Below are 27600 nucleotides of genomic sequence, written 5' to 3' on the forward strand. Positions count from 1 at the left end.
GCTGGCGTTAGATTTACCGGGGCCCAAGCCAAAGCCGAAGCCTCAGAGCTTCAGCATGGATGGCAGAGCTCAGGTTACAGCTTACAGGGTGGTGAGACCCACGCGGACTCAAGCTTTGGTCCCCGCTTCTGGGGTCATGTAGTATTTTTTGTTGTCAGAAGGGGGCTGTAGTGCAATGAAGTTTGAGAAACCCTGAGATACAATATTATGATCATCTTAGGCCTCTCAAATATCAGAACTCCACCACATAGCCTACCCCTCCGACCAAAAAAAGGGGGATCTGTGATCCTTGTAGATGCAGCTGAACTTTCCTTTCTGATGGCAAAGTCAGGCAACCTGCCGCACTTAATTCATGGTATACAGCTACACCTAACCTGAAGAGGTTTGTGAGATTACAAATAAGAAGACGTATAGAACTGTGCAAGACATAGCACATAGATGATGAAAAGTGGCAGATTTTCTTAGAGATATGTCAAATTTGGTTTGGTGCTAATACTTCCTGCAACTCCAAGGGGACAGAGATGAGGTTGAGTGGGGATGTGGAAATCATTACCTAAACTCTCTACTTTCCAGTTTTCAGAATAAGAAACTTAAGCCATCATAGATATTCTGGAAGGGTACAAGGCACTGCTGGGCAACTTTAACTATGCATTTGTCAAGGCTGATTCCCCACTCTGGCCTTATTGGAAAAAACCTGTGTCCGCCCATTTCTAAAGACCCTCCCCAGCCTAGCAGAAGGGACCACTGGAACCGGGTTCCAAATGAAGACAGGGGACAACTAATGAAAAACAGGGTCAGGAGAGGTGGTCAGAGGTTCCCCACTCTGGCACTTCGAGTGCAGAAGGTGGGGGCTTGCAAAGACTCTACAAATTAATACTTGCCACTCAAGGCTTGTATTAAACTTCCAGTGTTACAGCTTGGATTGGTAGATGCTGCAAGTGCAAAACCCCTCTGAGAACCCAGGATGGCACGCTTGGGAATTCCTTCCTGTTGGTTACCCTCAAGCCCTTTCACCCCCACCGCCCTCCAGGGAAGGGCTGAGAAAGAAAAAAAAACAAAGGAAATCAGCTGTTGCCACCAGCTAATTAAACAACATGTGCACAAAGTTCTTAGGACACAAAAATCCAATTCTGTTCTTAAAAAAAGGTAAATTGTATTAAAAAACAAAAGGAAGAAAATTATCTGGGAACGTAGACTATTACTAGATTTAAAAAGAGCAACTACAAAGATTAAGCATCAGGGATAGTTTCTTGAGGTCCAGCTTAAAGGCAACAAGCAAAACAAAAGTACCTGGTGTTAGCACAGAGGAGACCACAAACCATAAAGAAATAAAAGGGATAAACCTAATCACGTCTTCCTAGACAGTTCCTGACCTACTTACATATCTGGGGTTTTAAATGAGTAGCATCGAGGTATGATCCTGATTATTTTCATACCTGGACCCAAACTTCTTACAGCATAGTTCTGCCCTGTCCCCTCGCTCCAGGAAAACAACCACAGAGACAAAAGGGGAGTCTTGTTTCAATTTTTAAAAAGTTCTAGCCTTCCAATTGGCTCTTCTGGCCAGGTGCCCACTCACTTCCTTTTACCTATGCATCGCAATGACTTTTAACCCTTTACAGGTAAAGCACGTAGAGAACAGCTACTAAGAGGGATTTTATAGCTAAATGGCTGGCTGGGTCCATAAAAGGGAGCTTCCCCTCCCCTTCATTTATCACAGTATTAAAACAAAAAAACAAAACAAAAAACTTTTTAGCTGTGAAATATACACAGTGACGTATACATGACATTTAGCTAATACATTGCAAGACAAGGTCACTGCCCCGAGCAGCCAACTCAGACAGTTACAAAATAAATCATCAAAGTTCAGGCCTGAGAGTAAAAGCAGAGTGGATGAGATTTGTTTTTCCCTTAAAACATATGATGCTGTGAAAAAAAATGATAAAGATGATTCACTAATCAAGTAGGCACTATTAAGATGGGATAAAAATATAAATTGGTGTACCCTGGAAAAGAGGGCAGGTGAAATGTAGGTATTATTAAATTCTAAACTGTAACACTGCATATAGTGCCTCACATACCTCCATTTCCATGCTAATACCTTATAGGAGATGTAAGGAATAAATTAAATACCATACAACAAAAAGACACTAGAAGCTTTTAATGTAGAGAAGAACAAATATGTGAAGTAACTATCTGTCAAGATGGCTGAGGCAACAGCTCAAGTATTACTCAAGAGAGATTACATCCTGGGGAAATGTGAACAAAAAAGGTGTGTGTGGGGGGGAAAATGCCTAGAGGCCAAATAGCTTTACTTGTTCCAATCAAATTCTAATATTGTAAATGCTATTCTATCAAAGTGCTCTCGCTTATGCAAACAGTAAAAATAAAATGCATGTGTTGAAGCCTATTATCTGTGGTTAAAGTTTGGAAAACATACATATTTTAATGAAAGCAATCTACTTTTTAAAAGCAGGCTTTTCTAATGTTGATGAAAAGTGTGAGAACCTCAGTTATGTCTGGGACACCATTAGCACTTGAAAACAGTACTTTCATTTTACAAGGGCACTTTACACATTTTAATATAACGGTTTAACCATTATATTGCAAATATTAATTTTACATTGAAAATATTTTCAGTTTTCCATGTACAAACTATATATTTTAAGAAAAGATTCTCCAAAGACAAATGCAAACATTTATTCACAGATTCAGTTCTGCTTTAGTCACTTTTGCATTTCTCAATTTTATTTTAAATTGGTTTGCAATATGAAGTTCCATTTAGTCTAGAACATTATTTAGGATTTTGAAACTGAATTAGTTAACTATGCTTAAATTCTTCCGATGGACTCCATAACTGATCTGAGATCTCAAACAGTTAAACAGCCTTAAATTCACTTTTAAATGAAGCCTGAATAAAGTTGAGATATTTTGGGGGTCTTGTGGCTCATGTGTGCTTGCCTGGGGTCAGCCAGTTTGTGACAGGTGAGAGAGTACTGGCTGTGTTTTAAATCACTGAATCCGTGTTGTCTGTGTTGCAAACAATACTGCTTCTATAAAATGTTGCATTTAAACTTCAGAGAGATGACCTTGGGAGCCCAGCCTCCCTCTTTGTTACTGGTGGCTGAACACGCTGTGCAGAATTAGAAAGCAGCCAAGAAGAACTAACGAGGACTTTCTGTGTGATGTTATGATGCACTCCGCTGCTGAGAAACAAGAATTGAAGGAGTGGTGGGACAGCGAGAAGGGGGACCGAAAGGAGAATGCAGCACGCCACAGTGAAGTCACTGAGCAGCTCTTAAAGGGTATGGAGAGCCAAGCAGACACACTCCAGGCGATACTAGCTCTTCAAACCAAGCAGCTCCATGCCTGCCCTCCCCTGCAGCTGCTGTTGCAAAACTCTTTCCCATGCTCCCCCCCCCAGACACTGCCAACACACTCTTATCAACCTCCTGGCTGCAGTCTGTACCCGCTGCATTCCACTCCTGCCCCGTCACAGTCCAGCCCTGTGGACTCCCACTACCCACTGCACTCAACACCCGTCCCTCTGCAGTATGGCCCTGCTGAAGCACAGTACTCACTGCACTGTATTCCGAAGGAGAAGGTCAGATAGGATCCCTGGACATACACAAACCTTTAGCCATCCCGGGACCCCTCCTCCTCTTGGGACCTTCCCTTCCCCCATCCCCCTCATTGTTGATGGGTTGTTGGTGGTGGGGTTTTTTTTGGTTTGACTCTCTCCTCCGGTTGCTGTTTTTTGATAAAAGAATTGCGTTGGTTTGAAAGCAATCTTTATTCTATTAACTGAAAGCAAAGAGCTCTGCAAAGCAACATACAATTATGTTAAACCCACTTATTGCATCGTCTTCACCAATCACCTCCTAGCATTACAAGTACTGCACTCCCGAACATAGCAACAAATATTAGTCGCTTTTGGCTTCAAATTGCTGCCTCAAAGCATCCCTGATCCTTATAGCCCCACACTGCACCCCTCTAATAGCCCTGGTTTCTAGCTGTTCAAACTGAGCCTCTGCGGTTCAGCCCTGACTGAAGCTTTTACCCTTTCTTTCACAAATATTATGAAGTGTACAGCACGCAGTTCTAAGCATAAGAATATTGTCATCGGCCAGGTCCAGCTTCTCATAGAGGCAGCACCAGCGGGCTTTTAAATGGCCAAAAGCACACTCAACAGTCATTCTACACTTGTTCAGCCTGTTGTTGAACCCCTCCTTGCTGCTGTCAAGTTTCCCAGTGTATGGCTTCATAAGCCATGGCATTAAGGGCAGGCATGGTCTCCCAGGATCACAGTGGGCATTTCGACTTCTCCTACAGTGATCTTCTGGTCCGGGAAGGAAGCCCCTGCTTGCAGCTTCCTGAACAGGCCAGTGTTCTGGAAGATGTGTGTCATGTACCTTTCCAAACCAGCCTGCGTTCAGATCTGTGAAACACCCACAGTGATCCACAAGCACTTGGAGAACCATTGAAAAATATCCCTTGCGATTAATGTACTCGGTGGCTAGGTGGTCTGGTGCCAGAATTGGAATATGCATGACATCTATCACCCCTCCATAGTTAGGGAAACTCATTTGTGCAAAGCCATCGACAATGTCACACATCTTGCCCAGAGTCATGGTCTTTTGGAGCAGGATGTGATTAATGGCCCTGCAGACTTCTGTCAACAGGAGTCCAACTGTCAACTTTCCCACTCCCAAGTGGGTAGCGACTGATCGGTAGCAGTCTGGAGTAGCCAGCTTCCACAGTGCAACCACCACACACTTCTCCAACAGCAGGGCAGCTGTCATTATCGTGTTCTTGTGCTGCAGGACTGGGGCGAGTTCATCACTGAGTCCCATGAATTTAGCTTTCCTCACCTGGAAGTTCTGCAGCCACTGCTCACCATCCCAGACGTGCAGGACGATGTGATCTCACCACTCAGTGCTTGTTGCCCAAGCCCAAAAGCTGTGTTTCACTGTGGTCAGCACCTCCGTGAATGCCACAAGCGATCTTGTGTCGTAACTACTATGAGTGATGAGATCAATGTCGCACTCCTCTTGCCTTTGTAGTTTAAGGAATAACTTGGCCACTTGTGACGTGTTGGTCAGATCGAGCAGCATACCAGTCAACAGTGCGGGATCCATTCCTGCAGTCCGAAGCGGCAGGGCATGCAATACACAAACCACTGAAAGATGGCACCAAATGCGGATGGAAGCACAGGGATTGCTGGGATGTGAAGCAATGCATCATGGGGCACTAGGACAGGACCCAGGATGCCCCGTGACCCCCACCACCTTCCCACAACTCTTTGCGACAGAAGAGAATCATAGAATATCAGGGTTGGAAGGGACCCCAGAAGGTCATCTAGTCCAACCCCCTGCTCAAAGCAGGACCAATTCCCAGTTAAATCATCCCAGCCAGGGCTTTGTCAAGCCTGACCTTGAAAACCTCTAAGGAAGGAGATTCTACCACCTCCCTAGGTAACGCATTCCAGTGTTTCACCACCCTCTTAGTGAAAAAGTTTTTCCTAATATCCAATCTAAACCTCCCCCACTGCAACTTGAGACCATTACTCCTCGTTCTGTCATCTGCTACCATTGAGAACAGTCTAGAGCCATCCTCTTTGGAACCCCCTTTCAGGTAGTTGAAAGCAGCTATCAAATCCCCCCTCATTCTTCTCTTCTGCAGGCTAAACAATCCCAGCTCCCTCAGCCTCTCCTCATAACTCATGTGTTCCAGTCCCCTAATCATTTTTGTTGCCCTTCGCTGGACTCTCTCCAATTTATCCACATCCTTCTTGAAGCGTGGGGCCCAAAACTGGACACAGTACTCCAGATGAGGCCTCACCAATGTCGAATGGAGGGGAACGATCACGTCCCTCGATCTGCTCGCTATGCCCCTACTTATACATCCCAAAATGCCATTGGCCTTCTTGGCAACAAGGGCACACTGCTGACTCATATCCAGCTTCTCGTCCACTGTCACCCCTAGGTCCTTTTCCGCAGAACTGCTGCCTAGCCATTCGGTCCCTAGTCTGTAGCTGTGCATTGGGTTCTTCCGTCCTAAGTGCAGGACCCTGCACTTATCCTTATTGAACCTCATCAGATTTCTTTTGGCCCAATCCTCCAATTTGTCTAGGTCTTTCTGTATCCTATCCCTGCCCTCCAGCGTATCTACCACTCCTCCCAGTTTAGTATCATCCGCAAATTTGCTGAGAGTGCAAACCACACCATCCTCCAGATCATTTATGAAGATATTGAACAAAACAGCCCCAGGACCGACCCTTGGGGTACTCCACTTGATACCGGCTGCCAACTAGATATGGAACCATTGATCACCACCCGTTGAGCCTGACAATCTAGCCAGCTTTCTACCCACCCTGTAGTGCATTCATCCAGCCCATACTTCCTTAACTTGCTGACAAGAATACTGTGGGAGACCGTGTCAAAAGCTTTGCTAAAGTCAAGAAACAATACATCCACTGCTTTCCCTTCATCCACAGAACCAGTAATCTCATCATAAAAGGTGATTAGATTAGTCAGGCATGACCTTCCCTTGGTGAATCCATGCTGGCTGTTCCTGATCACTTTCCTCTCATGCAAGTGCTTCAGGATTGATTCTTTGAGGACCTGCTCCATGATTTTTCCAGGGACTGAAGTGAGGCTGACTGGCCTGTAGTTCCCAGGATCCTCCTTCTTCCCTTTTTTAAAGATTGGCACTACATTAGCCTTTTTCCAGTCATCCGGGACTTCCCCAGTTCGCCACGAGTTTTCAAAGATAATGGCCAATGGCTCTGCAATCACAGCCGGCAATTCCTTCAGCACTCTCGGATGCAACTCGTCCGGCCCCATGGACTTGTGCACGTCCAGCTTTTCTAAATAGTCCCTAACCACCTCTATCTCCACAGAGGGCTGGCCATCTCTTCCCCATTTTGTGATGCCCAGCGCAGCAGTCTGGGAGCTGACCTTGTTTGTGAAAACAGAGGCAAAAAAAGCATTGAGTACATTAGCTTTTTCCACATCCTCTGTCACTAGGTTGCCTCCCTCATTCAGTAAGGGGCCCACACATTCCTTGGCTTTCTTCTTGTTGCCAACATACCTGAAGAAACCCTTCTTGTTACTCTTGACATCTCTGGCTAGCTGCAGCTCCAGGTGCGATTTGGCCCTCCTGATAACATTCCTACAGAAAGAGGTGCTCTATGGTATAGCTGCCCAGAGTGCACTGCTCCGAATACCGCTGCAAATACCGCAAGTGTGAACATGCTATTGTGCAGACAGCTGACAGTGTGAACACACAACAGTGGTTTCCCTTCAGCGCTCTCTGAGCAGCACTGTAACTCTGCCAGTGTAGACATGCCCTTAGTGAATGAATTGTAAACACTTTTAGAACTGCATTTTGTTAGAGATTCAGTGTTTTATATACTGTACTATACTGTACTGTACTACACCTAGTGTGACATTCTGGTGTTCATCCAGGCAAGTAAGGGGTTCGGTCACCATCTGCCTTGTAACCCTGGGTGTCTTGAGGCTGTGCAGCTTTAGTCCAGGGCTCTGACCCCAACAGCCTGCCCACAAGCCTCACCTTGATTTTGCCCAACCAGGTTACTCATTGCAGGTTGACCTTAGTATCCTTCCAGCCCCTAATTTGCCTCCAAATCATTCTACTGAAAGGACCAGTCCCTCTCTGTCAAGGCTGAATCCCCACTCTGTCACTCCGAGTGCAGAAGGTGGGGGGCCTGCAAGGATTCTAAAAATTAATACGTACCAGTCCAGGCTTGTATTAGACTCCCAAGGTTAAAGCTTTTCTCTGACCTTGGCTTGGAAAATGCTGCCACCACCCAAATACAAAAAAACCCCTTTGAACCCAGGAAGGAAAATTTGGGAATTTCTCCCTGTGGGGTACCCTCAAGACCTTTCACCTCCCCCACACTGGAGAAGAACTGAGAAAGAAACCAAAGGAAATTAGCTGTAGCTACCAGCTAATCAAAGAACATGCACAAACCTCTTAGGACACCAAAAATCCAATCCTGTTTTTAAAAAAAGGTAAATTTTATTAAAAACAAAAAGGAAAAAAAATACATTTGGAACTGAGGCTTTTTGCGAGATCTTAAAAGAAACAGTTACAAAAATTAAGCACCCAAAATAGCTTTTTTTGGGGGGGTCAGCTTAAAGGTTACAAGCAAACAAAAGCATCTGGGGTTAGCACAGAGTAGATCCACAAGCCAAAATAAAAAAATAAACCTGATTGTGTCTAACTAAAAACATTTCCTATCCAAATAATTTCTTCTAGGTATGGAATATGAATTTTCATACCTGGTTCAAGCCTTACACAGCATTGCTGATCCATCCCTGCAGCCCAGAGACAAAGGGAAAGTTTCTTTCCCAATTTTAAAAAGTTCTACCTTCCCATTGGCTCTTTTGGTCAGGTGCCCACTCCTTTTCTTTTACCTGTGGGCTTGTTAACCCTTTACAGGTAAAGCAAGCAGAGAACAGACACCAAGAGGGATTTTACAGCTAACTGTCTGGCTGGGTGGGTGTCCATCAAAGGGAGCTACTCCCCCCGCCCCCGCCAATACATGCATCACATTCTCACTGGACCTTCACAGAGAAAGTGTTAGGTTTTCTTCTTTTACAGAGACAGTAAAACACTTCAACCTGTTCACTTCCTTGAAGTACACATTTTACTGAACTTACACAACACTGATGATTTATAATGAAAACACTATAAATTTATTAACAAAAGACCATGGATTAAGAGATCCTTAATAAAATAGGTAAACATATCTTTCTTTATAAGCAAATAAAAGTGGAAACTTAATCTAGCAAGATAATGTCTTTATTCAAGTTGGTTTCTCTCACCCATAATCTCCTGTCCAGCCTTTACTGCCAGGACCCATCACAGAGATCAAAGCACTTGGTTTCTTTGTCTCCTAAGGTGAAGGATAAAGATGGAATCTCTCTCAGTTTCTTATATCCCCAAAGGATGTCTTTATATGGTAAGTCAGGGAGGACCCCTGAGGATTCAGTCTCCTGTGTCTCTCGGGGGTGCTGGAGTCATATTAATTCAATCTCTTGTGTTCTTTATTAGAATAATGTCTGCCGATTTAGCTCAATGGCTTTATTTACTGCTAATATTTGAGGTAAACCCATGTTTCCTTGTCTAGGACAAATCCATGTATTACCCTTACCTAGGTTAGGCTGTCTGGTTATAAACATGTTTTAGTAACATCATACAGAGGGAATTCATAACTTTAGCTATAATGTTAATAATCAGCATGTTATTAACTTTCACATGCTATCTCGTGAAGCATATTTTGTACAAATATTATTGCAGTAGCGTGTAGGGTCACAACTAGAAAAAATAATTGAAGTGTTTCTGCCACTCAGACAAGGAAATTGCACTACAGTTAATTTAAGAAAAAGACCTTGCTTTGTTTATTACTCTAGTTAGAATAAATAGGAAAAAAAAAATAAGTATCAGTACTGAAATCTTATGCGTTTCAAAGTAATGTTTAACAAACATGTAATGCACATATTGTAAAAGCACCACATTCTGAAGAGTTCAATTATTCTATTTGTTTATATTTGAATGTGAAATACACCTGCACCAAAGATACACTCCCAAAATACAAGAAGAAATGTGTTAAATTTGGTAGTATTCTGAAGAATGTACTAAAATTAGGTATTATTGATGACACTGTTAGACTAAGCAGATGGTGTTTTTGTCTTCAATACTGAAAAGTGTTAATAATCAATGCTCCATACATTATAGGCTACATACATACATCTTTTCCTCACTTGAATATTGATAGAGTAACTGTTGAGAGCCTTGAATATCCCATATCTCTTGTGCGTTTCAAGCTAACATGTAGTATGGAAACAGTGAATTAGAGACATGCAAAAGAAATTAAAGTATATGCAATGGACTAGTTCCATTTAATACACAGCATAGTCTTCAAGTTTAGCTATCTTGTCGAAAAGGCTTAATCAAATAATTAATATATTTATAGGTTAGAACAGTTTAATAAATTTTAAGTTTTTCTGCAATTCATTCATAATCATTCAACAGTTTTGAAAACAGACTATGCAATCAAATATTTAGATTGTACCTCACTGAACAAATTTCCCCCCTACCTTATATGCATGGAAACCATTCTCCAACCTATCCGCCAAAGAAAAACAATCCACTACAATACCTTGTCACTGATACTAGTCTAGAGGTTGAGGTTAGCAATCAGTTTAAAGCTTGGTCTATACAGGAACATTCATCCAATGTTAAACTAGTGCCACAAGCATATCTGGCTGCAAATGCAGAGAAGGATAACATGTGGTTCAGCACTGTTTCAGAGAATCTTAGGTAAACTGTAAATATAGACCAGGACAAACTATGCAGATTTGTTGGTCGCTCAAAACAATTAACAGGAAAGATCATTTTTTAGCCTAAGCTTAAATCTGACATTAGCTTTCCCCAAAATAGAGAGTTAGGTGCAAATACTACCATAGTACTAGCAACAGCAGATGTTATTTATTGCTGACTATCTAATATCTTATACACAGAATGAAATAAAGCTGCTATGAGATAGAGGAGATCAATATTTTTCTTTTGTTTGCAGTTAAACACACCAAAAAGCCCAACCTAAACCAAACACTGGTCAAATTCACCAGTACACACAACTAACTTATTTCCTATGTTCAATAAAGCACTACTCTCTCTGATCAATGCTAACACAGGGCAGTAGTAGTTAGTCCCTCCACTTTTAAGTTCCCTCCAGTTTAAAGTAGGAGACTTCATTGTCCAGCCCAATCTTGCCAACTCTCAACTCTAGCAACTCCACTCAGGAGCTCATCTGCAGGGCAGACAGCAAGACCCACTGCTCTCTACAGAGCATGCTCTTCTTTGGGCACTCAGACACTTTTTCCTGCCTTCCACAAGGAATTCCACTCCTGGAGCCCTCACTTCTAACCTTATAGCCACTGTCCAGAGGTATACATCACTTTGTTTCCTCCAACTATACCAAACAACCTGAGATTAAGGAGCATCACACTTCATATTCCCATCCCCATGGAAACTACCAGATAGAAAAATCAGGCCATTTATTTAGTTGCCTAAATGTGGATTAAAAAAAAACAAACAAAAACAAAAAACCCTTTAGGCATCCATTTTTGAAAATCTTAGTACTGAAATATTTTACATTTAATTGTTTAACAAAGAGATAGAACACAAATAGTATTGCAATACAAAGAAGTGCAGTGCTGTAGATGTTCCTTACAAGTGGTAGAAAAAGACCCGCTGGTAGTTTGGGATGTGATCTCTGACATAGCCTCATGCCAAATGTTTGGATCTCTGAGCAGTCATCTGTATGGCTCAAATGGTCATTGCTTTTTAGATAATTTTGGGACTTGCGGCATGGAAGCACTCATTTCTTAAGTGACAATCCCCTCTGCAAAATAATCCTAGGAGAAATTTGTCTAACATCCTGGCTAGTTTCCGTCAATAATAAAACTTAATTTCCCCTGCAATGCCTACACTTGCCTATATTACCAGACCCTGAGATTCTGTAACAATACAAAACAAATACTTCAAGTGAATTGTTCTCCGAGGGATAATTATCTCATAATTCTACCTCCTGTTGTGGTTTAAAACTTAATGGATTCACACCTCAAAGGCATTCATTTCTCTCTTACACGTTTACTTTCTTAGTAAAAAAGTTTAATATACTGTGCTGTGATGATCTTGTGCTAAAATGTTTTTTGAAAACTGACATCCTCAATGAAGAATTGCTATAGTGCTAATAAAGAAAGTACAAGACACCACACAGTAGGAGCGCGGAGAGCTGCATATTGAATGTTTTTGAAGAGTACTGTGGATGTTAGCTGGTCTAGGAGTGCTCAGGTACTGCAGCTCTGCAAATTGTCTACGAGGCCAGTGCTCTGAGGTTTGATAAGGAAACGGAGTTGCTCAGGGAACATATTTTGCCATTGGATAAGAAGGAAATTGTTACTTCACTCTGCACATTGCAATAGCTTAGAGACTTATGGAGGGTTAAAATAAAGCTTTTCTTCTCTGCCTGCTGAGAATTAATGATTCAATTGTGTATAATTGCTTGGGTGAAGAACAGTTAAAAATGACCTAGAATGACGGATAAGGGAAAAAAACTACTCTTTGTATATGCACAAAGGAGTAAATTAGACAATAGTATATGAACACCTTGGTGGAGAAGTCCCTTAGACGGAGACATTAAGCGAGAGGCTCTCTGACAAGTGCAAATACAGAATTATTTACTCTCCAAAGATGTACAACTTTTGAGTCGTTTCCTCAACTGATTGATTGAAAAGTCTCCTGAAAGTGCGATTTTCTGTAATAATCTGCTGTGGGTTTGTGGTCACATACATAAGATTATTATTAAATTGAAGAGATGCATTTTGTAGTCCCTAAGAACAGGAACAGGACTAATAAAGCACAAGACACAACATGACAGTAGCAAAGAAAGCTACATATTGAACGGCTTTCAAGAGTACCAGAGTACAATGTGTTGTGGGTGAAGGGAAACTGATACAGGAGCAGCAGGCTGGGTAAGTAGATGCCATTATTTGTACAGTATCAGCAGCATGTGTGGCTCTTAAAAAGACTGAAATGTAGGCAAAATCCCTGCCCTTAAGCTTATCAACTAAAGACACAGCAAATGAAGAAGAGGGGAATGAAGGAGGTATCAGAGGGAACAAAAAAAATTATATACAGTGAAATTAAGTATCTTGCTAGTTCCACAATTTTCCACCTTTTTAATAGTTCAATTCTACTTTTCAGAGCATCGCTGAGTGTTCTCCAAATGGAAAAATACCCATTCAAAGTACTTCCATTTAACAGCTGTAGAAACAGATTAATAATTTGCCCAAAGGCGTAACAAAATAATGGGACAGCTAGCAGTAAGACAGAACTTGACTTCCAAACACTTGTGCTTTAACCAGTGGACAACATTCCCTCTCTGGGAGATTTTTGAGTGACCATTTGTACATGTAATCACACAGTTTATTAACAATGTTGCAATAATTAAGCATGCAAGTGTAGTATTGCACAATGATCTTTTCACATGGACCTAAGGATATTTTTTTTTTTGAGCTGTTCACATTTTTTCTTTTTTTGCATCCCAAGAACTATTATTTTCTGCAGAAAAAAATCCTCTTACTCATCAAGGTACTTTTCAATTAAAATATTATTTCAGCCCTTTAGTCTCACCATGCAACAGTGCTGGCCAGAACAGAATCCAGAAGAATTTTAAACAGAAAGCAGGCAATTAGTCTATTATTATTTCTACTGCAAGAGCACCTAAGAGTCTACTTAATGCCTTTTATGACATGTCAATCACCTCTTTACTAAAATGTTATCATTAATCTTGATTTGACACTTCAGACAATCACACTGAATATCAGTAACCCAAACAGACCAAAACTAAATGTAATCAAAACGGACACATGCACATAACCCACAATATTCATAATTTCATCAGACAAGTACGCAAATACTGACAAACTAGACTCTTATAGATTTTAACTAACTTGAAATGTTGGGACTACAACAACTACAACATTCACAGTTTAAATAGTGCAGTGTTTTCTTAACCCAGACAGAAAAAAATCCCAAACAATAGGATGATCATGAGGTATCAACTGAACTGACCTCCACCATTTATATCAGTTGTGTTAGTGTCAATGTCTTGATAAGACTATTTAAATTCTAAAATTTCCACAAATATTGTTCCCTTCTCTTCTATACAGAGTTGTCAGATAGCCACCCACAGAATTGTTCTTTGGCCAGTGGCCAATCCAATATCGTGACTGGCTATGGCAGAAATTGCTACTTTCTGAAGGAGTAATTAGACTAGGCATAGTCACTGCAATCTGGTTTAAAAGGAGCCGTGGGTGTAGGTAGTGTCCCCCTTTCTGCCTTTCCTGCAAAGTTAAGGTCTTGTTACAAAGATGCCACTCACAAATGACATAGATGGCTGTTTTCAGGTGTATTTCTGGTCAGTATCAAGTGAACTGCTGCACTTTAACCACTGGAACGTCTGTTACTATATGCACTGTTTTGACACTTGTCATCAGTTTGATTTTGTTAAATGTAAGGAGGTTTTAGTACCTCCCCCCACACTACCACAATTGCAAATTTTCTTCTTTGCAATGGGTAAATACATAAAAAAGTATCTGCCTACTATCCAAATGTCACAGCTCTGCATACACTTAGGAGTGGTAAGTGGGCAGAAAAGAAAACCACCTGCTGATTATGGCTATACCATTTTACAGCAGATGAGATTTTCCCCCCTTGGCTCAGAAGTCAATAGATGCTCAGCACAGCTGAAAATCATCTTTATGTCCCTTTTCCCATCTTTCCCCCAGAAGAGGTTCATTGCTTAATTATTCTCTGAAACATGACTTTTCTGTAATGCCACATATATTAAACAGAACTTGTCTACAGTAAGATGGCTGAGGCAATAAAAAAAATAAAAATACCAATTACGAAAAAGTATTTATTTTAATTACTCTTTTCATTAATAATTACTATTCAGAATAGGCATGTCACCTTATAATTGCTTGTATAATCTGCTGCACTCATCACATGAAAATTCTTTGTAAGTTACAAGCTTGCATTTAGAGCATCAGGTTGATCAGGAATAAATGTCTGCAGTGAACATTGGGTCTTTGCGTGGTGGGGTGCATCAGCGAAGTCTTTGTCAAAAAAAAAGTGTCCGTACTTAAGATGCTACTGCATCTTTACTTAATTAAATTAATTTTTCAAAAGTAGCGACCATCATAATGTATTTTAAAATTTAGGAAAATTGGATGTAATTTTTCAATGCCACTTCTCAATGTATCAGTACATCACTTAATTATCACAAAATCATTGTTTTTGCAGCTATATTTGAGAGACTTCGCACACAGCTGTGTTTGCCAAGTTGGGAGTTAATAAAGGAAACTGGATACTTCAAAGGAAATTATACGTTCTCACAAGATCTCCTAAGTTAAAGAGCATCTGTGGCTTTAAAGCTTATGTTGTCATATCAATCTAAACTTAAACCACAAAACAAAATAAGCTTCTAACAGCAAGATTGTGTATTAAAAATTAAAGCAATTCTTTCAGGGATATGTAGTTTGCATATATTATAATCCATATGTTCAGGGATGGAATTTTTTGTGTATTATTTTAGTGGTTAGGGCATTAGAAAAATGTAAAGCTGCAGTACATCATTCCTTCTTTTGGTAGGTCCAACAATACTCTTAGTCCACACTAGATGGCCTTTAGACCTAGCTGCTATTCCCGCTGCTAAGTCCACAAATACGTAGCTGCAAATAAACTGCTTGTTTTCATTATGTAAAACAAAACATAGAAAAGATGCACACAAATACCATTCACTTCACTTTAGTCTTGTTTCAAAATTAGGATTTAGAGGTTCTAATGCATTTTAGGAAATCCTGACTACTGGAATCAAGGTGATAAAAAAGTAGCATACTGTAGCTTTTAAATCATACATGTACTCAACGTAAATTAGGTAGTACGTTAATAGGGGAAAAGACACAGCATAGATGTTTACTTTAAGCCTTTAGTCTTTAAAGCAGCAACTTTTACTAATCCAAAGCTTCAAGTTCCCACACCAAATATATAACTTTCCAAAAATAATCAGGAAAAAAAACCCAACACATTTGTATGACTTCATATTATACTTTTGAAACCCAACATATAGTTCCTTTGAGTAAAGCTGTAACGACTCTTGACTCTACATTGTTCCAAAAACCTACAAACTCAGCACACTTATTAATTCAATGATGGGTTGATAGTTATTCTGAACATCACCTTTAATCCAGTCAGCGATATAATGTTCAAGATATCCCCAAGGAATACACACCTGTGATAAACCTGACCTGCCACTGGATGTCATTGTTACCACACAAATGCAATTGAAAGACCCTTAACTGTATCTGTAAGTAAAGAGCACTGAAAAGTTGAGAAAAAGAGTATGCTTCAAGAGGTGGTTTTGAGAATTCAGCGCTACAGAAGAGAATGGTCTTGGCATGCTGCCTTCTCTTCTATGTATTAGGCAGAGCGCCACAAGCACTAGCACAGTATCAGAAGAGGTTTTCAAAATGGTACCAAGTTTTTAAAAACAACAACATTTTAGCACAAACATTAAAAGAGTGTTCCTTTAAAATAAATGCACACTTTTCTAACCAGGTGTCTGCTGTTATGGACACCACAAGCCTTCCCACATAATTCATCAGGATTTCACCACCAAAGTGTTTTGAAATTCAGAGCAGTTGAATATAGCGTTTTTACTGTATAAACCATCTAATTCATCTGAGCATCTGAGAAGTAAAAATTGTGTTCTGAATCTAGAAATGTGGATATTAATACTTACCAAAAAATGGGATGCAGATTTAAAATAAATTCATATCTGAGAAGCTTTGGGTATCTTTCCATAACAGCAGAGCTGCCATGCAAGGAAAGGACAAGTCCTGATCCTCCCCAGCCCAGCTACGAGTCCCCTAACTGGAGCGCTCCGAGCAGCCAGGGGAAGATCAGATTTCACAGGGAAGGGGTCATATGACCCAAAAGGTCACATGACAAGAGCCAAAGATTTAACTTTTAGGAAGAATGGTGAGGAGACAACTAATACGGGGGCGGGGGGTGGAATCAAGCCAAATTCTCAGGCCTTGACTAGACTAGGAAAAAAAACTGTGAGCTAACACATTTTAATTAGGTATTTTAAACATGTTTGCACTTAAGATAGGGAATTTTTAAACACCTCTAAAATACTGATCAACTAACATGTTAGAACAAGTATTAAAATCTGTCTATGTGGAGTGATGCCATGTTTTTTCACATCTGGTTAGCTCACTTACGTTAATAACCCCAAGGTTAAAAAAAAAAATCACATTTTTATTAGTGAAGACAAGGCCACAGACAAGGCAATTTGTAGTTTTTTACACAGATTAGCAGATTTAGGTAAAAACAATGCTCTCCCATAGTCTTTACCGTGCCCTGCTAACCCAAGGGAAAGCTACAAACTACCTTGTCTTCACTAGTTAGATAACAGGATGAGTTAAACACAGATCTTCTCCACCCCCCCAAAGGTGAAAGTAAGATGGTATACCCTGGTACGGGTACCGGCAAGCAGCAGAGGTGAGTTATATGGGCTTGTGGCTCCAGCAATATTGAGGGCCCAGAGGCCTGGCTCCACTAATGTTCGGGGCAGGTCTCCCCCCTGGTCCCACCTGCTGTCCCCCCCACACCTACCCCAAGTGTCCCCTGGTCCCCCTTGTTGCCCCCACGAGCCTCCCTGGGTCCTGGAGCAGAGCATCCCTGTCTCTTCCCTGCAGCTCCATGCTGCCTCCCTGCATCAACTGCCGCTGCAGGATCCTAGTGTCCCCCATCCACTAGTGGCAGGGCAGGCTGCCTTTCCCCTGCCCTTCCCCCTCAGACCCTTTCATTTTTCAGCAGGACCCTCCACCAGTACAGCTGCCACTCCTGCCCCATGCTGGGAAAGGGGCAGCCCCATCCTCCACCCCCAGTGAGGCTACAGTGAGGGGCAGCAGCAGGGTACGAGGTGCACATGTGATGGCAGCTCCCCCCCCCGGGTACCCACCACAGGGGGGCGAGGGAAATTTCTGTACCTCAGAGGGGCCGTGGGAGCATGTGCAGTGACAGTGCTGGGGTGAGTGTGCTGCCGGGGGAAGGGGGTGGTAGGGGGCCCCCACCCCAGAGCTTGCTGCTGCCAGTGGGGAGAGGGCTGGGGGGAGTCGTCCTCTTTGGCTCCAGTCCTGGGGCAGCCTGCCTACACCACAAACTCGTCCCCAGCCCTGCCCCACCTCAGAGCTCTCATCTTCCCACACCCCGACCCTCTGCCCTAGCCCTGAGCCTCTCCAACACCCCAAACCCCTCATCCCCAGCCACACTCCAAACCCATCCCCAGCCTCACCCCACAACTCTCACCCCTGCACCCCCTCCCATCCCCAAAGTCCATCCCAGAACCTGCACCCCCTCCCTCCGCAACCCCTCCCATCCCATCCCGAACTCCTTCCCAGAGCCTGCACCCTGCACCCCAGACCTCCTCCCCCACCCTAACTCCCTCCCAGGGCCTTGGGCAGGTTGGGGGTGGAATTTTAGGGATGGGGGGCAGAGTTGGGGGGGCAGGTTCTGGGCACCACCAAAATTTCTACAAACCTGCCACCACTGCCGGCAAGAGCCGGTGCACCAAACTGGGGCGGATCGGCTTCCGCAGGCGGCAATTTAAATGGCCTGGGGCTCTCAGCTGTGGCTGGAGCCCTGGGCCTTTAAACTGCTACCAGAACCCTGCTGCTGGAGCCCTGGGGTAGCGGCAGCAGGGCTCGGGTGGTGATTTAAAGGGCCCAGGGCTCCTGCCGCCGCTACCATCCCGGATCCTTTAAATCGCCGCTGTAGCCCCACTGCTGCTACCCAAGGGCTCCGGGGATGATTTAAAGGGCCCGGGGCGGTAGAGGCAGCAGGAGCCCCGGGCCCTTTAAATAGCCCCTGGAGCCTGCCGGAGTCCTGGGATAGTAGCGGCAGGGCTCTGGTGTCTATTTAAAGGGTCCGGTGCTCCCACTGCCTCTACCACCCCGGGCCCTTTAAATAGCTGCAAGAGCCCCGCTGCCGCTACCCCAGGGCTCCAGCAACAGGCTCCAGGGACAATTTAAAGGGTTCTGGAGGGTAGCGGCAGCCAGAGCCCTGGGCCCTGCTGCTGGACCCGCGGGACTCCGTCAGCAATTTAAAGGGCCCAGGGCTCCCAGCTGCTGCTACCACCACAGCTCTTGCCCCGGGCCTTTAAATCCTGATTTAAAGGGCCTGGGGATTTAAAGGCCCTGCCTCTTCCGGTAGAGGCCCCGCCTCCTCCTCAGGGCTCTGGAGTACCGGCAAGTCCTTTAAATTACTTTCACCCCTGCCACCCCCATTCTCCCCCCTCCCCCACCGTCACAGGAGAACAGTCCTTCCTTTCATTCCCCCATGCTCTCTGTCCCCTTCAACTCTAAGCTTTCAAAAGTGAATTCCAAGATACATTGCACTTTTTCTGGAGATTCAAAACACAGGTCACCTATGTAATTATTGATTTAATTAAAGTCACTCTCCATTTAAACCAAAATAAGTGATAGGACAATCAGACCAAGAGACTTCAAAATGACACCCAAGGTACAAGTCCCTTGGTTTTGCTTTATATGGAAGTGTCTACAGATCCTTGCCACTTTCTGTTATATTTAGCATTCACAGTCACCCTCCTACCCAACTGAATAATCTTGAAACCTTGTGAGACAAATTATATTTCTTTAGGTCCTGGCTTTCAAACTGAAATCCAGACGGATTAGTTTGATAAACCAACTGCTTCTTAATCTCTTTCAAGGAACAGAACTAGTTTCTCTGGATTCTGAAATAAAATTTTGCATTCGTTGTATTAGAGGTTTGAGTAGCTGTAGATTTAACAATTATTCCCAGTAGAGAAGAGAGATTTTGGGGCACGTGCTGTACAGTAGAAAAGTTTATATGAACAGAAGACTGAAGAGACTGTCTAGCAAGTAAAACTTCAGTATGTTATTCAACTATTTTTCTTTTCTTTTCTTTCTTTTTAAAATAGAAATGAAAGTCTGAAGCCCTGTAAGCAGTCAATGTCTACTCCCAACTGTTCTTACACATGCCTGTTCTGGACATTAGATCCATTCATGTGCCAGTGTGAATGTTAACATGCCTTATAATCAATCAATACCTGAAACAGCTGAATAAGATAGGTCTTAGACAGACTCAAACTTTGATTCTAGTCCCACTCTGGTTTTGTTCAAGATATACTCCCATATAAGGAAACCTTCAACCTTTTCTGCATAATCTAAATGAAACCATGTCAAGTACTGAATGTTTTGACACTGAACCTTTGCTATAAATTCCCAGTATAATGGTTGAGGCAAAATATCTTTGCTACAAGTAGTAGGATTACATTAGGAAATTTTGGACCTAAAGCCAGGTCATCACATGGTGTTATGACCTATAGGAACACACAAAATTTTGGAAAAAAAGAAGATCTACATTTACTAGAGATACTTTTTTGTTGAGGAAACAAATCACAGAACATTAAATTTTACCCATTAGCTAACAAACCAAGCCACAGTGGTCCTCCCCCGTGAGAGCACAGAGAATGTCTCAACGTTTGCTTAACCTTTGAACCTCTAACTTGTATGAGGCAACACATGTTGAAAACCAAACTAAAAGTTAAGCAAGTTGTATGAAATACAAGCATGAAATATAAGCATATTCTCTGTGTCATTACATGACTTCAGGAGGGCATTAAGTTCCCTTCTGGAAGGAGCTATTTAATTCATCCCTGGCCTCAAGTCTTAATTATTCAACTCCCCCTCCCCAGTTCATTAGAGATGATTCATCACAATCCATTTGTAGGTCTGCTGAACTCTGCTATGGAAACATTTACATCAGGAAACACGTAAAAAATAACCAAATTTGTAGAGCTAATGTCACCTCTAGTGATGTCTAAAGGTATTCAAAGTGAAATAAGCACCTGAAATGATCATGTCCTTTTTTTCCAGTGGAATTAAGAGATGATGAACTACTGTGCAAGAAGGAAGGAATGTGACACCTTCAAACTGGATTTAAATGTTAATCCAAAATAGAGGGGTAAGCTTTAGTATTCCATACAAGTTCCACTATCTCGACCTTTCTTCTAGAAAGGCCAATTAGTTGCCTTGTTCTGGAGAAATGGATTTAGTGCATTTATTTAGATATAATATCTAACATATGTACATAATATGTAACCATGTATTGAAATTAAAATTTTGGGATGGGTCATAGCAAACTGTGACTCAAGTAATCTGAATATAGGTTTAGAGAGTAACTGCAAGTCTTGTAACACCAAGCAGTTATGATTAGCAGTAATGACAATACATCCCGTTGTCATCATGAATTTTAAGTGTATTTGTTAATTAAGGTCTAATTACCAAGAAGTTATTTTAATCAGAAGGTAAGATAGAAACAGTTCATCCTATGTAATGGCACAGTGCTTATGTTATGTATCACATTACACCTATCACTTACTCAATACCATGTGGAAACCCTCAGTCTTCAGGGCTCTCCATGAGATTGGCCTAAATTACCAACAGATTTCCTCTGAAACAGTGACCTCCCTAGACTGTTACAATCCTTCGAAACTATGACACTGTCAACCTCAAAGCATGAAACCTTTGAGGTTTGAGGAAGCAACAGGAGGAGTTCTGATGGCAGCTGGCCTAAGCCTATGGAACTCTTCTCTGAAAGTGGTGAGATTTGTGGTCATCACTTGTGCAACTAAGCTTTCCCACAGCCACATCACTGAAATAATCAGCTTAATATGGAAAAAAGATGACTACTATGTATCAATATCTAATCCTTGCTGCCTCAGAGGGAGGAAAAAACAAAAAATGTACCAAATGTAAACCTTTATGCTGTAGTAATGATTTGTTAGGAACACAGCTGTTATGGTAAGAAGGATGATATAAATGCATAAACACACAAGATTAAATGTAGAGCATTACTTAGGTCTTCTCTATACAGGGAAAAGCCCTGAATAACTAGTGAGGAATAGCTATTGCTCAACAGCTATCCTGCACTAGCTCCATGGGTGGAAACTCTTATTCCACACTAAGGGCAGGCCTTCACTACCCCCCGGATCAGCAGGTAGCGATCGATCGATGTATTGCGTCTTGTCTAGATGAGATAAATCAATCCGCGAACGCACTCCCTGTCGACTCCGGAACTCCAGCTCGCAACAGGTGGAAGCGGAGTTGACAAGGGAGTGGCAGCAGCCAACTCGCCGGTGTCCTCATGGCCAGGTAAGTCGACCTAAGATACGCCGACTTCAGCTATGCGAAGTTGCGTATCTTAGGTCGACCCCCACACTAGCGTAGACCAGGGCTAAGAGTACCTTTGTGTAGTTTAGGTGAATCCACTGTCAAATTTAGGGGTTAGTGTGAAATAACTTTTGCACTCTGAGTTCACACCATAGCTGTTATGCACTAACTACCCTGTGAATTCCCCATCTAGACAAGCCCTTAGATTGCAGACAATACATTTTATGTATGCAAACTGTTGCATCGATTATATTTACAGTATAGAACTGTTCTAATTTGGCGAACATTCAATTTTTAGTGTAACTGAGGAAAAATAATTACCACTAAAAACTGCTACATGGTTTCGTACATACTTTGAATAGTCAAAAAGTCTGCTGTCCCAAAGACTATGCGTTCCTCTAGGACCGGAATGGAAAAAGCAGGAATCTGTACCATCAAATTTGTTCAGACCATCCTCAGAGTTATTTGATGCATGGCTGTGTACAACATCCAATAGAACAGTAATTCCCAATGAGTGGGCAACGTCAATCAATTCCTTCAGATCATCTGGGGTTCCATAACGGCTGCAAGCATGAAAATACAATGCATTAGGCAGAGGTAACCTAAATTAAAAAAAAAAGGCTGAATATGGTTTATGCAGAAAACTATACATTCATAGAGTTAACAGATAAAAGCTTATGTAATTTACTAGGGAACTCCCATGTAGTGGGAATGATCGATCATCAGATAGTCACAATTCCCCCCTGTTGGAGAAGCAATTGTGCAATACAAACTGACAATAAAGACATTTAAACAAAACAGTACACTATATGCTGACTAAATTATAAATCATCATTTAGGCATGTTCAAAGTTTTAAAAAGTAGGGTTGCCCCCAAATTTGAGCTTTTTCCTCCAATCACTTCAGGGAAAAAGAAAAACAAAAACTAGTCTTGGATATTTATGAAACACATTTCAACTTTTACAGTCTTACTTTTAAGCAGTTTAACACACTTTGCACCTGTACTTTTCATATTTAATGTAAACTATTTTCTTATTTAGTACACAAACTTCACAAATTTCTATATGATTAGAATTAAATAATCCATGACTTGGAAACTACTATGGATTCAAATGAGTATGAAATAATGAAAATAACACCCCCACCCAAAGTTTGCCACCTCTTTGCAAGTTGTTATCCGACATTTACTTACTTGGTGCCATTATTAGAGTTCACTTCATTCTTTTAAAATCATCAAAGGCTGTCTCAATATACAATGTGCAATTTGTTCAGCTAAATAAAACCAATTAAAGCTTCCTAAGTTTTTCAGTTTGTCAGTTTTCTTCTTGATGAAGCTTAAACATAACATTCAAATTTACCTTCATTTTCTTGAACAATTTATCTTTAACCATCGCCTATTTCTACAAGCTGATGGGCCTCAAAGCCATCTAAATACAGTTTGCTATGAGTATGAAATAAATTTAATTCCTATAGGATGTGCAACCAGTCATTTCATTACATGACTACCCTTTTTGTAAAGCAAAATGATTAAGCAATACCTGTTATGAACAAGTACCTTAAAGATGCTTTTATTTACCACAACAAAACATGCTGGACATCATTTGTGAGAATTCTCAATTTTGTACAACAGTTTCTATGGATAAAAAACACACAGCTGAGATCCTAAAGTGCAGAAGCTGGGATCAAAATGCTTTGCCAATTAAAATTTCTCATGACCTTTCTATTGTACTGTACACTATATTAAACTTTTATATAGAACTGATAATTATAGACAGCTGGTTTGATTTATTAGAAGAAAAAAACTCAATACAAAGCAAGGTCTGGATATGATGTCAGAATTCTTACAGTGCATTAAGCTATTTGTCTACATTTAATGTCTACAGTGCATTGTGCTATTTGTCTACATTTAAATACTATTTCACCAACCACAGAAAAAAGCGAAAGGTGTGCATAAGTCCTTAGAAAACATACCTTGATGCTGCAAAAAAACTTGTGATTTGATAACCAAAACTGGCATAGTAAGCATGTTCCATAATAGCCATCAGCTGAACACAATTGTATCCTGTTAAAAAAATCCCACAGTTACATGTCTAAATAATAATTTGATATACAATTAACTTTTCTAGTATTTCAAATATGTCTAAACTGCTTCTTTCTCCTTATTTTATCTGGTTCTAAATCTCTAATGTCCAATTAATAATTAACCACAGACTCAGTCTTTCTTAAAAGTAATGCCATTTTAACATTTTATACTTGTATGACCTTCCCATAAAAAATGGGAAGGTCAGTTTCTCAGGTGATCTACATATGAATAGATATATTGAATCTATCAGTTTGAACAAGCAATAAAAGATATGCAAATATAATCTTAATATTCTGAAGTGAAATTAACACCACCAATCTGCATGTCCTGAACTTCAGATGCACTTTTGATATTTACAGAGTTGTCATGAAAGCAAAGTAAGAGTAACTGATTAATAGTGCTATATCTTGTGCTTTACCAAGATTTTTCTTAATATTTCAAACACATTTTATTTCCGTCTTTAATCATTACATATTTTCTTTCCAAACTCATTTCCCTCAAGGAATCTTTCAAAAAGAACATTAAAGCTGTATAATTCTGTTTTGAGCTTACTGAAACAGCTGAGAACCAAGAAAAAGTTTGGGGTTTGTTAGTTTTTTGGTCCCTTATTCAACCCAAAAGTGTTTCACTATGATATTAAATGAAAAAAATCTAAAGGGAAAAATTATATTTTAATGATGAAACTGTGGTACCTAAAACAAATCTCTGCTAAGCTAACTCTAATATCAGCAAAAAAATGTCCTATCAGCAAGCGATAACCTTCAGGTCTATTTGAAAAGCCTGTTGAGACCACAGCTTCTCTTTATTATTTGTTTTAACTCAAATCCTCAGCATATCGTTTAGCCTATGTTTCCGCCTAACTTTATCCTGTTTATTTAATTTAGCTATGACGTCATGCTTACTTTTGCCCTCAAAGTCAAATAGTTACTATTAAAAAAAGGGGGCTGGCATTAGCTTAGCAATTTGTCTAAGGTATATAGCCGTTATATAATTGCGGATCGTTGCATGGTTACCCACAACATTTTTGTAAATGAACAGTACAAACTATTTGAAATTACTATCATTTTATTTGCTTACAATTTATCTTGTTGTTTGCCTTGTGTATATTTCTTCACACTTTTAATATTTCAGCATTCTGACAAAAAGAGTGCCCCTTAAGAATTATTAAAAATAACAAATCCTTAAGTAGGTCTGGCTACAAACAGGTAGATACAATTTAAATCAGGCAAATGACTGATATTGTGGATACATTTATATTATTGTTATTTTGTTGTCTGACACCATTTTGCATTATATCCATGACATTCCTCCTCCCCTAAGGAAAAATCTGTAGGCAGAGTTGCATGCTTTCAGATTTCTACTGAATATATTAGCCTCCTGGAAAGCAGAAGATTAGTTTACAAGAGAAAATAACAGCATCACAAGATCAAGTGTTAACTCTGTATTTTTAGCTTATTTTGATTGGGGGTCCCGAAATACAGAAACTTACTCACTCTGGCAGTCAGCTTAACTGTAGTGAATGACTAAAGCCTTTTTTTTTTTTTTTTTTTGGTCAAACACTGACTTTAATATAAATCATTATAGTTTATTTATGGCTGGTTCTGTTAGTATGTGGATGAACTCTGTGTGTATATAGTGTTTGACTTCATATCTGGTTTTACTAGCTGTCATTAATATGCCAACGTTTGCCATAGATACCAAATATGGTTAGCATATTATTTCCAGTTCCAAATACAGTAGGGCATATCATCATTGTAGGGTAATGGCTAGCAAGTGCTCATGTAATCTTTTATGTGCCAAAGTGCAACAACTCTTAAAGCACAAAATCAGATAAATAATTAGCTTTTTTTTTAGATAATCATTCCAACAATTTCATCTACAGCCTATACAGTTACAATAATACACCACAATTCTTTCCTAAACAGAACTGCTCATGTTACTTGCTATGTAATACTGGAACATTCAAATTATCACTTAAAATTGTCACACTTCACAGAATAAACTTAGTAAAACTAGATACAGTACTTTTTCTATAAATAAATAGAAAAATAAAAATGTAGCTGGCACATCGGCAAGTAATCTGTTTTCAATTATTTGTAATGAGTGTCTGGCATTAATACAGCTTTGTTTTCAGACTGAAAGTAAATGACAAATATTTATCTAGTTCTAAGGAATGAAATTTTACTTAAAACTGTAAAAGAGAGTATCTTTGATCCATATACCCTAATTCCTGTCCATTTCATTTCATTATTTAATTAAAGCAATTATTAATACCCTAAAAATAAATTTCTATAGTACATTTAAGCTTCATTCCCCACACCCCAAAACACTCCATTATCTTTTCCAATAAGAGCAGAAACTCATTACAAATTTCTCTCTATATGCATCTCACCAAGAAGCATGTTACTTACCAAGATCCTTTATTTTAGGTAGTATGTTATACGTAAAGTTTTTATAAGAAGCAACTTTCCCATCTGGAGAAGCAATTCCCACGTGAGATTCATAAATTCTTAAGCTTTTTGGTTTCTTTGGTTGAGGATGTTTGCGCTATTGAATAGAAAATGGTTGTCATTAAAACACAGCATCTGAGAATGTCAATCTTGTTATATAAACACACCGTTTACACAAGTAAGAGAAAAAAGACCCAGTATATTGATTTTAAAATCAGGTAAGAAAATTGTAATGCAACATATTCCCTCTAGATTAATGCAATTAAAATGGTAAATACAAAAAAAAATTACTCCAATATGGAGATTGATCAATTTCTTTGATTTTTTTTTTCTTCCACTCTTTACTTGACATCCTTACGGTCAGTACTTCCATAACTTCATTGCACCAATGTATTGAAGTGCTGATTTGTGAAAAAGTGACTTTAAAACAGCACACAGAAAACTGGTCTGCTGATTGTATTCTTAGTCAGATCTACTCAATTTAATGGGGAAAAAAGTTTTTGGGTTTTTTTTTTTTGTTTGCTTCTTGGGGTTTTTTTTGAGAGGGAGGGTTTTAAGTAAAGCACATTCTTCTGTCTAGTGCAGGACATAAAAATTCCTTTGTCAATATCAGGTAGAAAAGTTCCCAGCTGAGTGGAACTGAGTTTTTACAGAATATAAGCATTCATTAAGTACAGTTCGAAAGACAACCTTTCAAATGTTACTATCAGAGTAGGTCAAAAAACCTCTGAAAAAAAATCAGGTAAGGAGTTTGTATTCCAAGTTCATTTTTTTCCCCCTCCCAGGAAATTTGTTGGGATAAAATTTTCCAAGTTTTGAATTTATTCTCTCTCTCCCCTGCCATCCATTCCTTTCATTCTATTGCATTCAATGTCAAAAAGGACTCATGTCCAAGGTTTTCGCTACCACCAGCACCAACACAAATACAAACTTTTCCCCATATTATTTTTTTCAAAATTTCTCCGAATTTGGAAAAGGTTACAGGGTGGCAAAGTCACTGCATTTCATTTTCCTTTTGTCAGGTGAACTTTTCCAAATTGGAAAAGTTTTTTGAAATAAAACTTTTGAAAGAGGGTTGAAAAAAGCCCAACAAATATTTTCCTGCACACAGTGGCCAAAAAATAAAAGGGGTGGGGAAAGGGAAGAAAGGGGGAAAGAATAGTTATTTACTCTGGCTCTTTGAGCTGAAT

The 27600-nt window shown here is 40.3% G+C and overlaps 1 protein-coding gene across 5 annotated transcripts in view; it reads right to left on the bottom strand.

Annotated features, from left to right (window-relative positions):
* Positions 1-27600, bottom strand: part of GBE1 (1,4-alpha-glucan branching enzyme 1) — a 303297-nt gene that overhangs the window by 133515 nt on the left and 142182 nt on the right. For all 5 annotated transcript variants that reach the window (XM_073304014.1, XM_073304034.1, XM_073304024.1 and 2 more), the window contains 3 exons: positions 26372-26507; positions 23849-23939; positions 22232-22441 (listed from right to left, as the gene is read on the bottom strand). In XM_073304014.1, the coding sequence (XP_073160115.1) occupies positions 22232-22441; positions 23849-23939; positions 26372-26507 (437 nt within the window). The remainder of the gene's footprint in view (positions 1-22231; positions 22442-23848; positions 23940-26371; positions 26508-27600) is intronic.

This window comes from Lepidochelys kempii, chromosome 1, assembly GCF_965140265.1.
Source record: "Lepidochelys kempii isolate rLepKem1 chromosome 1, rLepKem1.hap2, whole genome shotgun sequence".
In the NCBI taxonomy this organism is placed as follows: Eukaryota; Metazoa; Chordata; order Testudines; family Cheloniidae; genus Lepidochelys; species Lepidochelys kempii.